Source organism: Anas acuta, chromosome 6, assembly GCF_963932015.1.
Source record: "Anas acuta chromosome 6, bAnaAcu1.1, whole genome shotgun sequence".
In the NCBI taxonomy this organism is placed as follows: Eukaryota; Metazoa; Chordata; class Aves; order Anseriformes; family Anatidae; genus Anas; species Anas acuta.
Genome location: NC_088984.1, coordinates 21,648,430 through 21,664,572, shown reverse-complemented (window position 1 = coordinate 21,664,572; position 16,143 = coordinate 21,648,430). Strand labels below are relative to the sequence as shown.

The 16,143-nt window shown below is 41.6% G+C and overlaps 1 protein-coding gene across 5 annotated transcripts in view; it reads right to left on the bottom strand.

The window, feature by feature from the left end:
• Window positions 1–16,143, bottom strand: part of MAP3K20 (mitogen-activated protein kinase kinase kinase 20) — a 92,599-nt gene that overhangs the window by 31,151 nt on the left and 45,305 nt on the right. For all 5 annotated transcript variants that reach the window (XM_068685694.1, XM_068685699.1, XM_068685697.1 and 2 more), the window contains exons 9-11: window positions 13,311–13,385; window positions 7,621–7,727; window positions 101–236 (exon numbers count right to left, since the gene is read on the bottom strand). In XM_068685694.1, coding sequence (XP_068541795.1) covers window positions 101–236; window positions 7,621–7,727; window positions 13,311–13,385 — 318 coding nt within the window. The remainder of the gene's footprint in view (window positions 1–100; window positions 237–7,620; window positions 7,728–13,310; window positions 13,386–16,143) is intronic.

Genomic DNA, 16,143 nt, shown 5'->3' with positions numbered 1-16,143 from the left:
AATGGGGGCACTATTTCCAAGGTGTGTCCTGAGATTTGCATAGACAAAGTTCCAAATGCTTTCTGAAGTAAGATGAAAGGTTGAATTATTGTCTACTTACAGGAGTATTGGACTGTTCAGTTAACTTCTGCTCCCACATCTTCAAACGTCGCTCCCGTTCCTTTAGTTCCTGCTCTTTAAAGCTCAGATCACGCTCCAGTTTCTTTAGTCTCTCTAAGGTTGCTTCAATTTCACATCTGCACGGAGACAATTTGTTATGTCTTGTCTTTTCCTGACAGATATAAATTGTTCATAATTCCCACCTGAATGTTAATTAAATGTGAAAGACTAAAAAGTATAATACTAACTCAGGCAGTTCATTTAATTACCAAATGCAAAGCCTTTCAGAGCTTTAAGAACAACTGACAATGTTTATACTTTAGAATAACCACAATACCTTCAACTGAAGAAAATAAAATTTAAAAGGGGGTAGGAATGCCATCTAATAACACAATTCAAAAAACTAAAATGGCATTTTCTTACCCAAACATTGTGAAATATATTATCCCTAAAGAATCTGCATTAAGTAGTAATAATGGGACAACCATTAGCAATACAATCCAAGTAGTCTAGAGAAGACAGTTTGCCTGGGTTTATAATGTGGCCATAAAATTTATTTGGACTCATGTTCATCATACACCTAAACACTATTTCAGTATTTTTGCCGCTAACTTTTCTGTTTCTCTAGGTTAAGATATAAGAGTACACACACATGAGGAACAATATAAAGTATGATATGACCCAGACCTGAAAATGTTTATGAGCTTCTCAAGTTAGGAACAATTAATAAAAGGATTTGATTTACTTTTTTTCTGCTTTTCACCATACATGCAGAGGTGTGAAAAACAAGGCAGACAGGAAGCAAAGGCTGTGCTCTAAGGACCTTAGATATAGAATCATAGAATCATAGAATATCCTGAGTTGGACGGGACCCTTAAGGATCATCAAGTCCAACTCTTGACACCGCACAGGTCTACCCAAAAGTTCAGACCATGTGACTAAGTGCACAGTCCAATCTCTTCTTAAATTCAGACAGGCTCGGTGCAGTGACCACTTCCCTGGGGAGCCTGTTCTCTCTTGGGTTACACTTCACATATTTTGTCCCATAAAGAAGTGATTTCCTTTGACATTCTTTCCAATGAACAGTATCTTTTAAACAAATGAACTGAACTGCTCCTGGGAAAGAGTTTAACAAAAGCTTTGCACTACAAAGGCACGGGTGTGTACTACAACATAGAGAAAAATAACTCCCTCAGTAAATTCAGCTACATTTTGCTTGTGTAATAACCAAAGAAAATCTTCCAGTTTGTATCACAGACTTTATTTGCATGGAAGTTATTAGCAAAAAGCTTTTGTGACTTGTTTGGTAGACTGCACGCTGCCTGCCACCTGTATCCTGACTGTTACTTCAACTATTTCCCATTCACATTATGAGAATAATTCATCACACTGTTTTCATTTTGCTCCTATAGAGAGAGCTCCTAAAGAGACAGATCCTGAAGAGAGCTCTTAAGATAGCTATTGAGACTAAGCAGTGTCAACTACATCTGTTCAAACTTTCTCAACATTTTCTCTTTGTAAACACACTGCAAAAAGTCTGTTCCTTCTGATGTTTACAGAAAGAAAATAAAACTACTATTGACACAGTAGTTATCATTTCTATTTGGGGAAAAAATGTGTGTATTTTTCCTGTAAATACCCTGTTCTATCATGGAATTATTTAGCTGTTTTCCACTAGCAATCTAAAAGAGTTCAGGTTCTTAATGTGGGAAAGCATATACCCAAAATGCCTATTTAAATTTATTTAAAAGAATGTAAATAACCAAAATCTTACATATGTCCTACTTCAGTAAGACATCTCTGTCACACAGCAGTGCAGTGAAAAGATTCAAGAGTGGGAATAACTAGCAAACTACTGCAAACTCTACCACCACACTTAATTCTACTGCAAAAATCAGCCGCCTGGGGCAAGGGCATTTATCCCACTTAAATCATGCTGAGTGAGCTGTTCAGTGTGGTGGTCAGAACAAATGTCCTTTGCAATTATTATGCTTCAGATTTCAAGAAAAAATCTCAGTCATGTTTAGGCATGCAAAGGTCAAGGCTGATCTTTGTGCTAGGTAGAAAATAGTCACACATCTTAATAAACAACAAATTCAACTTTTGTTTTAAAATGTCTAGAACATATTGCAAACAATGTTTGACAGATGTACAGATGCATACATTTGGTAGAACTCTGACTAAATCTTGTGACTCTTTAAAGGAACAAAACTGAAAAGCATTGAACAGAAGGTCAAAAAGGGACTCCTCTCCCAACATTCATTTCCATGTCATCAAACCCTCCTGCCCAGTGCAACATGAACTATGCAAACTGCTGTGGGAACTACACAACAATTCGAGGATAGCTGCACACTGCTTTCCTTAGTTGGTCTCTCCACATCACTTCTACTTATATGCAACTCTATAATTTTTAAAATATGTAAATTAAGGTTCTCTTTTAAATAACAATCCCTACTAGCAATGGCCTGGTAACAATAGCTTTCTATATGTCAAAAGTCTATTTTGTGCTGTAATTACCTCTCTTCATTAGACAGAAACTTCTCTTATAATAAAAGGTCAGTCTGCAAAAACAGTTGCATTCTGAAAAATAATTCCACTGGATAATAAAACTGTGTAATTAAAGAGAAAGCTACCGTACATTGCCCAGTTAATGAGTCTTCATAAATGAAGCAGCTTGAAACATTATACATTGTAGGGCACATGTATTTGTTCACGTCTGTAGCTCTGCAGTTCGAGCTTGCTTGCTATCTAGAATAATCTCATTCTGTGACACTGAATAATGTGTATTCTATTGCTAGAAACTATAATGATAAACACTCACAGATTAAAAACAATGGTATTTGTTTGTATGTCTTGAATTGCTACTGATACACTATGTAAGTATCACAGACTGCTTTAATCATTAGAACAGTCATTTGTAGGGCGAGGATGGAAGGAAAAATGCAGTTAGTATATATGACTAAATGCAGACAAATGTGATCTCTCACTGAATTGGAACATCATTACTTCAATAGTCATTTTTTCCTACCATAATAAAAGCGACTTGAGAAAGAGCTCTAAAGAGATTACAGAATATGAACATAAACATAAGGCAAATCTGCGCAACTTAGTTGTAAGGCAGTGCCCCTTTTTGATTAATAATAAAGATGTTAAGGGTAAGGGTTAGGAAATAAGATACTGGATATTTTAAGGAAAAAATAGAACAGGCACATTAAAACACATTGTTACTATAAACATCAATATCAGTAAATGCTGCTAATAAGACAACGTTAAAGGTAAGATATATGACATTTTGACCCATCACCTCTGCCAGTTGTGGATGGATTCAATGCATTCTGTTTTCATGCCAGCCAGTTAGAGAACATGGAAGAGACTGTCTACTCAGCATTGGATATGCATTTTTTGTGCTACTATATACAAAAAGAACCTTGCTTTTTTTTTTTTTTTTTTTGACACTGAGGTCAAACTGACAGGCCTATAGTTCCCCGGGTCTACCCTCCAGCCCTTCTTGTAGATGGGCATCACATTTGCTAGCTGCCAGTCGACTGGGACCTCCCCTGATAGCCAGGACTGTTGATAAGTGATGGTAGGTGGCTTGGCCAGCTCCTCTGCCAGTTCTCTCAGTACCCTCGGGTGGATCCCATCTGGCCCCATCGACTTGCATACATCCAAGTGCCGTAGCAGGTCACCAACCATTTCCTCATGTATAGTGAGGGCCACATTCTGCTCCCCATCCCCTCCCACCAGTTCAGGGTACTGGCTATCCAGACAGCAACTGGTTTTGCCACTAAAGAAAGACTGAGTGGAAAGAAGGCACTGAGCACCTCCACCTTTCCCTCATCTTTTGTAACTAAGTTCCCCCTCGCATCCAGTAAAGGCTGGAGATTCTCCTTAGACCTCCATTTAGCATTGATGTATTTGTAAAAACATTTTTTGTTGTCTTTGACAGCAGTAGCCAGACTGAGCTCTAGATGAGCTTTGGCCTTTCTAATTCTGTCCCTGCACTCCCTTGCAACATCCTTATAGTCCTCCCGAGTGGCCCGCCCTCTTCTCCGAAAAATTGTAAACCCTCTTTTTTCTCCTAACCTCAAGCCACAATTCTCTGTTCAGCCAGGCCGGTCTTCTTCCCTGCCGGCTCGTCTTTGGGCACGTGGGGACAGACTGCTCCTGTGCCATTAAGATTTCCTTCTTGAAGAGCCCCCAGCCTTCCTGGACTCCTCTGCCCTTCAGAACCGCCTCCCAAGGGATTCTACCAACCAGTGTCCTGAACAGTTCAAAGTCAGCCCTCCGGAAGTCCAATACAGTGGTTTTACTGGTCTCCTTCCTGGCTTCTCCAAGAATGGAGAACTCTACCATTTCATGGTCACTCTGCCCAAGACAGTTTCCAACCACCACATCTCCCACCAGTCCTTCTCTGTTTGTGAAGAGAAGGTCTAGCGGGGCACCTCCCCTGGTAGGCTCACTGACCAGCTGTGTCAGGAAGCTGTCTTCCACGTTCTCCAGAAACCTCCTAGACTGCTTTCTCTGGGCTGTGTTGTGCTTCCAGGATATATCTGGGAAGTTGAAGTCCCCCACAAGAACAAGTGCTGACGATTTCGCAACTTCATCAGCTGCCCGTAGGACTCCTCATCAGTCTCCTCATCCTGGTTCGGCGGTCTATAACAGACCCTCACCAGGATGCTTGCCTTGTTGGCCTTCCCGCTGATCCTAACCCATAGGGACTCACCCTTATCATTCCCAGCCTCAAGTTCCACAACATCAAAACTCTCTCTGATATAGAGCCACACCACCACCCCTTCTATGCTGCCTGTCCCTTCTGAAGAGCCTATAGCCAGACATTGCAGCACTCCAGTCATGAGAGTGGTCCCACCACGTTTCCGTGATGGCAACCAAGTCGTAGCCCTGCACCCGGAGACCTGAACTGCCGCAGTTTTGAGCGGGCAGTCGGTCTGGGTGTGCACAGACTTCCTGGAGAGCGCTGTGCCTGGTGTACACCATTGCAGCTGAGCTAGCGCTAGACCGCCGTTAGAGGAGGTGTTCGTATGGGCAGGGGGGAGCGCTCTGCCCTCTCTGCTTGCCCTAACTGCTGCGCCCCGCCCTGCCACGCCCTAACTGCTGCACCACGCCCTAACTGCTGCGCCCCGCCCTGCCACGCCCTAACTGTCGCGCCACGCCCTAACTGCTGCGCCCCACCCTGCCACGCCACGCCCTGTTTGCCAGTCCTGGTCACTGCGCTCCTGCTCACTCGCACTCCCTAGGGGCAGCTTTTGAATGGCCAGAGAGGAGGCGCTGCTGGCTCCGCCCACGCCTCCTTCTCGCCTCCTTCACCTCCCTCACGAGGGCTGCCGGGTCCTGGCAGCTCCCACGAGTGGGCTCGGTGCTGCAAAAATTAGCCCTGCCTGTCTGATCCCTTGCTCCGCTGCAGAACGCGTCTGCCCCGGAGCCAGTCGCCTCGGCAAGTGGCAAAAATGTGCCAAGTTTACCTTTAACAACCTTCCATGGTAAAGAAGTTATTCCATGACTTGTCAGCCATACCTTTTGTAACAACTTAGATGCATCAAAATAGTTTTTGTAAGATGTCTCAATACTTGGGCTACTTTGCTCATGCTAGAAAAAATAAATCAACTTCATGAAAAAATAGAAGTTTACCTAATGTCAGCTAGCATGGGTTTTTAATCTGCTATATCGGTGAGATTTCAGTAGATACTCACTTTTGCCAAAGGAATTTGAGTACTCGTTCATCACTAAAACAAATATTTCTTTCCACAAACCCACTTCGGCAAGTTTGATTTTACTGTCTGCTTTTGCAGAATGAAGAGGTTAGCCTCCAAAACAGCACAAATAGGAATAGTAATAAATAGCAAAAAAATGGATTTTCCTTATCTGTGCAAATTTTAAAAGGGAAAATAACAGAAAACCCATGGAATACAACACTTGTCTAAGAAACCCCTCACTGGGAGATTTTTTGCATCTCCGTACAACTGAAAACGCAGTATGATGCCTGAAGCCTGCAGACGGTGGCCAAGAAACAAGCTTTTACATGCTAGGTGCCAAGCCGTGAAATACGGGGGGAGGGGGGGGGAAGTGCAAGCAGTGTGCAGCAAAAACCACGCCACGGCTGAAACCACTGAGAGCCAAGCGAGGGCTGGCTGAAGGCTAGAGGAAGCACCGACACCGCCCCACCTGGGGACGAAGCGGCGGCGGCGGGCTGGGGCTGCGGGCAGGGGCCCGGGGGCTGCGGGCAGGGGCCCGGGGGCTGCGGGCAGGGGCCCGGGGGCTGCGGGCCAGGCTCCGAGGTGCAAGGGGCCGAGTACCAGGGCACAAGGGGCCGGGCCCCGGGGGCGCAGCGGGCCGCAGGCGCAGGCCGGGCGGCCGCCAGCAGGTGTCGCGCTGCCGCCGCCGGTGCCGGCGGTGCGGGGGCCGCTGCCGAGTGCGGCTCGGCCCGGGCAGGATCCGTCCCAGCGCCCGGCGGCTATTTATACCGCCGCCATGTGACCGGGGAAGCGTCCCGGCTCCAGCTCACTTTTTCCACTCCTCGCAATTAAAAGTGCGCGTCTTGATTTTACTGGGAAGGCCGCGAGGGGAATTTGGGATTCGGGTTTTGTTGCGAGGCTCGTTTCCTTTCTGTCCCTTTCCTCCGGCCGCCCCCTGCTCCGGCCTTCAGGGAAGCTTCAGCTCCCAGCTCACCTGGAGAGAGGCCAAGCTTCTTAATATAGACCGCAGCGCGGTCGCCTGGTAAAAATCTTCTGCCTATGCAGATCTGTTTTCAGTTTGCTTTTCCAAACACAGGGATGTACTGTGAAGCTGCAGGCTTTCCAACTGACAAATATGCATTGGGGACATTTTTTGAAGTTTTGGCACGTATGAGAAATAGGCTGACGCTTTTACTGTAAAACTGGGTCCTGTAATACCATTTTCTCAAATCTCATCTCTATTTAGAATCATTTATGGATATAAATTGCAATCAGCAATAGGTAAAACCATATGCTCAAGCAATTTGCAAAAGCAGGCCTAGCCCGGGCATATGTTTAACTCATGGATACAAAGTCAATACAAGCGAAAGAATGCACAAAATGGCAAATCGGAAGTGAAGACAAATGGAAATTTGATTTGAAAATTTATTCTTTTATGTCTTCTATCATTTTTTAATATAAAGATATGCCTATCTGCTTTCTGTGAGAACTGCATCAAACAGTACTTATACCTGAGTTGCTTGGCCCTCACACTGTTCACTGAGAACACGCAGCTGGTTTTAACACGTGAATCACAAAACCATAAATAACATGATACCTAAACCAATGTAATAAACATAGTGTTCAGCTAAGTGTATTGGCTCCCAATACAAGTTTCACAGCATTCTCTGCATTCCTGAAAAACAACAAGGTAAATTACATTCTAAAAATATCTAAAGCACAAAGCAGATATTTTTCTACTGATACCTCATCAGAGTCTGATGTCCATCTGCAAAGAGTACGGACTCAGAAAACCACATCATTCCATCTTGGAAGGCAGGAAACTTACCTCCACTCTGCCTTGTTATGCAGGAATGAGTTGCACTGGTCTGGAAGGTTGCTGTCATTTGACATGGACTCCAGAATTGAAATGATCTGCTTGAAAGATGGCCTTTTCTGAGGACAAAAGAAAAGTCAGCATTTATGTTACCATGTAAAACCATTCACAAAATTTCTTCAATTTCAAATTTCAAAGTGACAGATGGCAAGCAACAGAAATTGGGATACTGCTTTCTGATACCACACCTACATGAGGACTGTAAAGTTGTAATTTTTGTTTGATTTTGCTATTGTTCTTCAAGTTGAAGAAATGGTCAGTTTGGAAAAAGTCACATAAGCCAGCAGGACTCAAGCCTCTGCTTACTCTCTTGTATCCACCAGTAAAACCTTTCGGTACTCTTTGTGGTATCAATAAAAACGTTATTAGTACTGATTTTGTTTAATAGCTATAAAGATTTTAGAATAAAAAGAAAGTTTTCAAGCTAAGAAGGAAAATACTTCCTGAAAGAGAAGGCTGGACCCATTAGCAACTGGTCATTAGACAGACGACCTTTTACAGGGACTAACCCAAACTCTTTAATGCGTGAACAAGCTATTTAGCTGCCCATCACAAATGGGTTCCTGGCTGCGACTTGCAGGGAAGGACACTTTCCAGAAAACCCTCTCACTTAGCTAACCCATGGGTAGGCGGGGAAGAAGTGAAGATCTGGGCTACACAGCAATGCTTTGGATGCCAGCAGAGCTTACACTAACAGTGCCTCAGCTGGTCCTGTGCTGGGCTCATTCACTGAACTTTCTGTCGCCAGGCTCTGCACCCAGCGCCCACCCTGCTGACTGCACAACCACCTTGCCACATACAGAGAGCAGTTGCAGCTTCTCTGGATTTTCCTCTTTCCCCTTAGTCCCGAAAAAAAAGCTACTAACTAGGATAATAACTGAAAAAGCCACAGTTAAATGTGTTTCTTCAAGGAGCACTGACTCTGTTAGTCTGTTTGACAGACCCCAGACAAGGTTGAGACAAAAGGTTGAAACAAAATGTAGATACATAATAAGGGGATGATGCGCATTCTCTCTGTATCTCGCCTGTAATTATACCATTTCTGCTAAAATTACAGATGCCGCAATTAAAACGTGCATTTTAATTTGGGAGCACAAAAACAATTAGGAACAATGCTGAGGTGTCTCTCCCAGGAAGATCCAAGTGATTTCCACATTATAAAAGAAAGACAATTTCTTTATTTTAAATGTCAAACAGCATGAAAAAGTGTCAAATGCATAACAAAAAAAAAAAGACAAGCTCTCTTATATTGTAATGCTGCACTATTTGGCTGCAACTGGAGGCTTTGTCTGTCGTTTTTTGGTCCATCTCCATGATTTTAGGCAAATGGGCAGTTGGGTGAGCTACGCAGCCTTTCTTTGCAGCACCTGCCCCAGTCATTTGCTCTTGCGCAACCTAGCCTCCAGCCCATCGTCTGTGGAGCAGCAACCTGGGTGCCTCAAGCCACGGGAGCCTCCCATCATGTGGCATGGGAGCAATATGCTCCCAGTGCGGAAGCCCAGCGGGGACCCCTGCCTGTGGAGCTGCACTTACAGAGAGGCTGGGGGAGGCAGCAGCAGCCCCCCTGCATGCACGATGCTGCTGGACTCACCATGGTGAGCAGACCCACTGAATGCATCCTGCAGGGGCACGACTCTCCCTGGTCAGGGAGCATGCAGCACCAGGGGGTAATGGGCACAACATTTATGACTAGTGCCAACATGGTTGGACGGGCCTGGTGCAATTTTGGAGAAGAAGGACACTCAGACAGCCCTCGTGCCCTTCCTGTTGCTACAGTTCCATCTCTTGTAACCACCTGAGTGGGTGCAAAGTGTCGAGGGGATTCCTCCCAAATGCTGAAGAAGCTGTCAGACAGAAGACTGTGGCACATGGTTTGATGAATGACCTGTTGTTATTTTGACGGTTTTCCCTCACCAGCATTTTCTTGTAGGAGGCGAATTGGAGACAGCTTTCAGGTCACCATGCAATGCCCAGTCCCCACAGAAGCCCTGGGGAACTGCTGCTGCTATATACTGTCTGACTGACTAGCTGGTGTGTAATGTACCTTTACTAAACTAATTCTATTTTCAGGGGCAGATGAAGAGCAAATATCGCTTTGTTACATAAATTACAAGATTTTATGGCTTTCTTAGGTGTCCTTTACAAAATGATTCTGTGTGCGTTGCTTGCTTGTTCTCAGGATTATACTAGGAAGAAAGTATTGGGCAGAGCTCACTCCAAGTAAGCACAGTCAACACTGCCATCAGGCCTGCCTAGAATAATTGGAGTTGAGATAACAATGACAGAGAACAGCGCTTTTACTAAGGGCAGCTCAAAGCACTGATGGACTGATTTGGGAAGAGCAGCAACATGCACTCTTTGGGTCCTACGCAGAGCAGAACCAAGCTGGTATGCAGCAAATATTTACAGGCAAAGGGGCTGTTGTGTTGCTCAACTACAGCTGGAACAAGTGCACGGTCACATAGTACTGACAAAGCTCGTTGGCCTGTGTAATTTCCATCAACAGCCACCAGCTATCCTGCCAGCTTTACAGATGCCAGATACATTGGTTACAGCTTTCCCTGGAGGTGCAGCTGACAGGAAGACACAAACCTACATTACTTCGTGTTTTTGTTGGTTTCTTCCCCCAAATGAAACAAATGAAAAATTTAATAAAGCAGTCTAGGTACAGACTGATAACTTGGGTAAAACTGGCGAGAAGTGATTGTTGGGAATCCAAGCTGAGAAGCTTTCTTTAAAAAACAATCTTATTTTCAGTGGGTGGCTGCTTGGCACTTCCTAGAAAGTCAGGCATCTTAAGTGGTTCCTTACATGAGACTCTCAAAATATCAAGGCATGAGTTGCCTTTGAAAATTGTTTCCCTTCATATCTATGATGTCTCATGCCAAAATTTTTAATGTATTCCCCTTTAGAAATAATTCTGGCTAACGTTTTCACTATTGCCTTCCACTCAGTATTTCTTACTAAACAGGTCTGCATAAAACCAAGATACTTAATACATATGGCTTTTCTTTCTTTCTGCTTCTCTATTCACAGATTTGAGTTCCATTAAAATATTCAATAATTTATAATCATCTTTGATGTTAAAGTGGGGATAAACGGAAGGAACAGATGAAATCAAAAAGAAAGATGCAGTCACCTGTGTTTCCAAAGCAGGAATCCCTAGTAAACGAAGGCATTAGTTATAAGCAACCTTATTTGTACAATTTTCTAATACCCTAGCAAAAGTAGCTTGTTTGGTAGGGATTTTAATATTTGGGTAGTTAAGATACTTGTTACCACAGAGACTGTTCTTTAATTACTACTGACTTAAAGTAATTAGTAATTAGCATTTTAGTAAAAAGCTTTGAACCCATACAGGACTGTTTAACTAGCATGGTTTAAACTGAATGAAGACTACCAACACACGTCACCTGTAGCAGTGTACTATGGACATCTTCTTCCAGGCATGAACAAATTCTAATAAATTCAAAGCACAGTTAATAACTGTGTTCTTTCCCATGAGGGATTTATGGCGTGAGCAGTATCTGATACTCCGGCTGCTTTGCAGCAACGGTCCAGGTGTACCTCCTTATGCCCACAGTAAATGCACATCCCCCTTTTCTCAGGGGTAAGTCACCTATAGATACCTGAGGCTTTCTGTGGGCTAGATGTATGTACACAAGCAATTGCTTTTGAGCAGTTGACATCCTTGAACTCACCCTTGCTTGATCTTCAGTTACTTGTTCACGTATCTACTATCCATTTTTCTGAAGCCAATCCTGGCCAAAGGGAAAGTTGCACAGTGCAGTATTTCAGAGGAGTGTGCTCCATCTTTTGGCTCAAGCAGGCCACACAGCCTTTTTATCAAGGCATTTTGAGAGCTGTAAGTAGTGATCCTTACCCAACATGTGACTGAGTATGTCAGTCACATGCCCAAAATGTGACCAGAGATTACTCCATTTCATTCATGTGAATGAAGCATTTATAATTGCTTATCAAAAGAGAAGCTGAGTGAAAAATGTAGCAAAGAGCAGACTGTCAGAAAAAAATCAGCTAACCCGACATTTACTCTTTACACACATCAGAGAGATCTGGGAACAACACCCTCAGAAACTCAGGCCAAACCCAGGTTAACTGCTCAGGCATCCCTGTTTTACAATGTGCAGATCCCTCCCTCTCCTGGAAATACAGCAACAGCATTCTGGAGTCTCACATATCTGGCTGGAGTGATCGAAAGAGTGAGCTGGTCTAGTATGTGCAGTTCAGTCTGCGGCCTTTGGTAGGGAAGCTGATGCTTGGTGGTAGTTATTAGTAAGACATGTAGTTACCACTTGGAAGGGCTCTTCACTAATTACTGACTTAGAACTTAAACAGTCCCCTTAACAGATGCAAAGATTCAAAGCATTTTTTCTTCTCCCCTCTGTGGAGAGGAGAAAGAGGGCGATATTAAGGGAACACCATTTAAATAGGCATTCATGTGGACAATAAGTTGCTGATCGATCTCAGGCTTCCAGATCCATTCTATAGGAAAGTAACTCCTTGCTTCAAGGCAAAAAAAAAAAAAAAAAAAAAAAAGGGAAATCTCCTTTCTTGCACTGCTTTCCTATGACTACTCTCCAGTGATAACATGTTCTGGCTTTAGAGCACCTAAGTGCTGTAATTTATTTTGGTATAAATCTTGCTGGTTCTGAAGTAGTAGTTAACTTTCTTCAGAGTTTAAATGAACAGAGTTCTTCCTGTTGCCTTGACCTGAGAAAAAGAGCATAGTTTCTTATCCTTCCCTCTCTTAACTACCTTCATAGGCAAAGGAAATACCTGATAATATTTGGTAACAAAACTGTTATGTACCCAGGTTCTTTCCAGCCAGTTCATGCATAACAGAATGGTAGCAGAATCAATTTAAGGAAGGTAATTGTCACGATCTACAAAAGCTTTTACTGAGTAAATACTCTTTAATTTCTCTTTTAGTTTATTCTTACAGGGGCAGGTTAAGCATTATATTACCGTACTTCTATTATTATAATACTACAGCATAATCATTATAAAACTGAATTCAAAATCTTAAGGGAAAAGACTAGGAAATTTTTAATACTAAATTAGAAGAGTTGTTGCCGTTCCTGTCCATATTCCATGGATTAACTTATTCTTTATACACTTCCAGCACAAGAAAGACATCAAAACTGGAACTTGAAATAGTTATTGCACATGTAATGCTCATGTATATCCAAGAAAAATTGACTATTGAAAGAAAATAGAAAATAATTCTTCACTTGATAAAAAAATGGTGGCATTCTTGCCATCTCACCCTATTTACAATGCCTGTCTTTAGTAGTTAGGTAATTTAGCAAAATTAAGAACTCTTAGCTAAAAGGAAAAGAGAAACATTTAGGTACAAATATATATATATATATATATATATATATATATATATATATATATATATATATTATATATATTAGCTTGGGCTGTCTTTTATATATATATATATATATATATATATATATATATATAAAAGACAGCCCAAGCTAATTTTTTTGTGAAGAAATGGGTGTACCAACATGGCAACAACTATTGTAGCTCAGACTTGTCCTCCAAAGAAAGATTTGCTAACATACATAGCAAAACAAGCAGTGGATGATGTTAGACACAAATTAAACTACCTTTGAATCAGCTTCCCAACACTGATGCATCAGTTCTGCAAAACTTCTGGGACAACTGCTTGGAATGGTTAATCTCTAATGGAGATAAGAAAAAAGACCAGTAATTAGAAACATTTCCCTTTAAGGTGCTAATAATAGATTTTCTGTAGGAGCAAAGCAGTTAAAACGAGTAAAACACACTCCTCTTTCATTTTAAACACAATATAAAAACTGATGATTGACGTTAAAAAAAAAAAAAAAAGAAAAAGACCAACACCGGTAAGACATACAATTAATTAGTAGACTTATAAAGAAGGAATGGAACAAATATACCAGTGGAGTTGCTCAAAAAAACTAGGAGACAAGGAAGTAAAAATGAGGCAAACAGATATTAGTACTAAAATATAACAGTCTGTAGAGATAACTACTGCACTGCATTGTCTTACAAGATGCTTGTCAAGATAGGTATAATGTACAGGCTGGCTTAATTCCTTTCTCCCACACTGATGTATAACACCATAATCAGTTCTGATATACCAAGTGGCAGAAATATAGAGTACACTGAGTTAAAAAGAGTTAAGTGAAGCTCTACATGACACAAGAGATGTTTCATGAGCCTGTGGTCAGAACAATTAGTGAGGACATGCAGATCTCAGAGAACACTCACAGAGCACAGTGAACTCATATAAATATTTTCTGATAACTGAAGACAAAGAGTTGCTGGTTATAGCCAGGACAACTGACTACACAGAATTAGAAGCTGGTTTGGTTTCCTTTGCTGAGTTTTAATCTGTGAAAAAAAATTCTTTCACAGTCTTAAATGACATTTAGTTTAAAAAATCTGTCCCCAGATTGGAAAGCCTAAAAGCAAATCTGTGTATTCGTGTATATATTCATGAATACAAGCCTCTCCAATTGCTTATATGTTACACATATAAGGAGATCCCTTCTGCTCTCGATAAGGCAGCTAATTGACTTCAGATGTTTCATACTAAAGTAAAGAAATATTTAGATAGAAAAAACAGTTCCTCAGTGCAAATTAGTCCAAATATGAGGAATCAAGATAGTAAAAGGTTTCCTTGTCCTGTAGCAGGTAAGAAAGATATTACAGTCCTGTTTAGACCAACCTGCCAGGAAGACCCTTTGATCTGTCCTACTCTGACATTTCGTATGTAAACCAGAGCAAGTTGTGTCAAATTTTGCACCATTATGTGACTCCAACATGATCTGCAAAGCCTTACAAACCACAGCAGCCGAAGTAAGAGTTAACAAGTTCTGCTGCACAAGCATGTCAATACTATGAAAACTCGAAACAGGAGATAGAGTCTGGGCACTGCAGAAGTATGATTATTTTAATAATGTAATACCTTAAGGTGCAAAGCTTTCCATGCAAGAAATACACAGAAATTTGTACAATGCATAAACAAATTGTACTGCTGCTTGATTTTTGGTTGAGTCATTAACCTAAAAATACACTGGCTAGTCTTGCTACAGTATTTGTCTGTAACCCTCACTGTTCCAGGAGGTGGAAAATAAGTTGCAATCATCATTTACATGTGTCTCCCTTGGGCAGAGTTTTATGTAGTAGTGTAGAAGTAGCAAGTTCCAAAAGTACCAGATAATAATAAAGATGACACTTCTCATTAGCTGTTTATGAGATCATAGCTAGCATAATCTGAACTCCCATGTTTTTCTTTTCTGGGTTAAAAAATATATATAATTATATAGAAACTCTAGCAGAATAAAAATCACACTGTGAAATAATGTGGAGTGTCAAAAGAGATCCATATAGAGTCGTTAAAATCCGCTTTGTTTGCTGGGCTCCAGATTTGCAAAGTGGGATTTTCAACCTCAGCAATTATGTTTTGGCCTCAATCCCACACTGTTTTTAACAAGAGACTTAGAGTGTAAAGAATGAAGGCCTGGCTCAACAGTGACTCAATTCTGTTGTGAACTGGACTCATGAAAGCCCATTAATGTCAATAGATGGAACTGAGAACAGAACCTGGTCCTCATACTTGCTTTGGGACATAGAAACTGGGGAAAAAAAATACCAGCATAATGTATGCCAACTCTTACAAGGCTTATGCAGGGCATGGTCCCTAAGTCACAGGCAAAGAAAATAATAACAATATAAGCAAGTGTTCACGTTTTCAAAGCTTCCTGGAACAATTACAAAGAAGATGGTACCAACTGGCTAGTGGTACCTGGCAGATATACTGCTGGCTTTGAAAATTTCAACCCTTAGATTTCTCCAGCCATGAGTGTAATAGCTGTCACGTCCACATTTTTCTCATACTATATTTTACACAGTTCCTCACTCTGGAAAACTGTAGAGAAATGTGTGCCATCTTTCACTATATGACTGAATCTCTTTACAACATTCCCAATGCCACTATGTGTCCCTTCCATAAACCTGTACATTTAGAGTAGAATGTAGTACTGTTGATGGAAGTCTTAATGGTTCCACCTTCTTCAAACTGATAGATGAGGCTCTTCCTAAACTAATAGAAAGAGTCTTACTGTGCCTCCTGCTCTGCTACACACTGTAGATGACCACGGTCATAATCTTCAGACTGTTAATGTAGCATTTCCAACTAATGAGTATATCACAGTATCACTCACTGGAATTAATCTCAAGCAGAAGAAAAAAAAGAGACAAAAAAAACACCAACAAAAAATATTAAACTAAGAGGAGGAAACCTAACTCTACTGTTTAACTCTGAAGCATTTTGAGAAACAGTTTATGTAGAATAATAGAAATCTGTATTGTACAGGCACTGCCTCACCATTGTAATGTTTCCCAAGCTTCCGCTGTGTCTAGATAGAGGAGGTTTCATCTTTGTGGAGGATT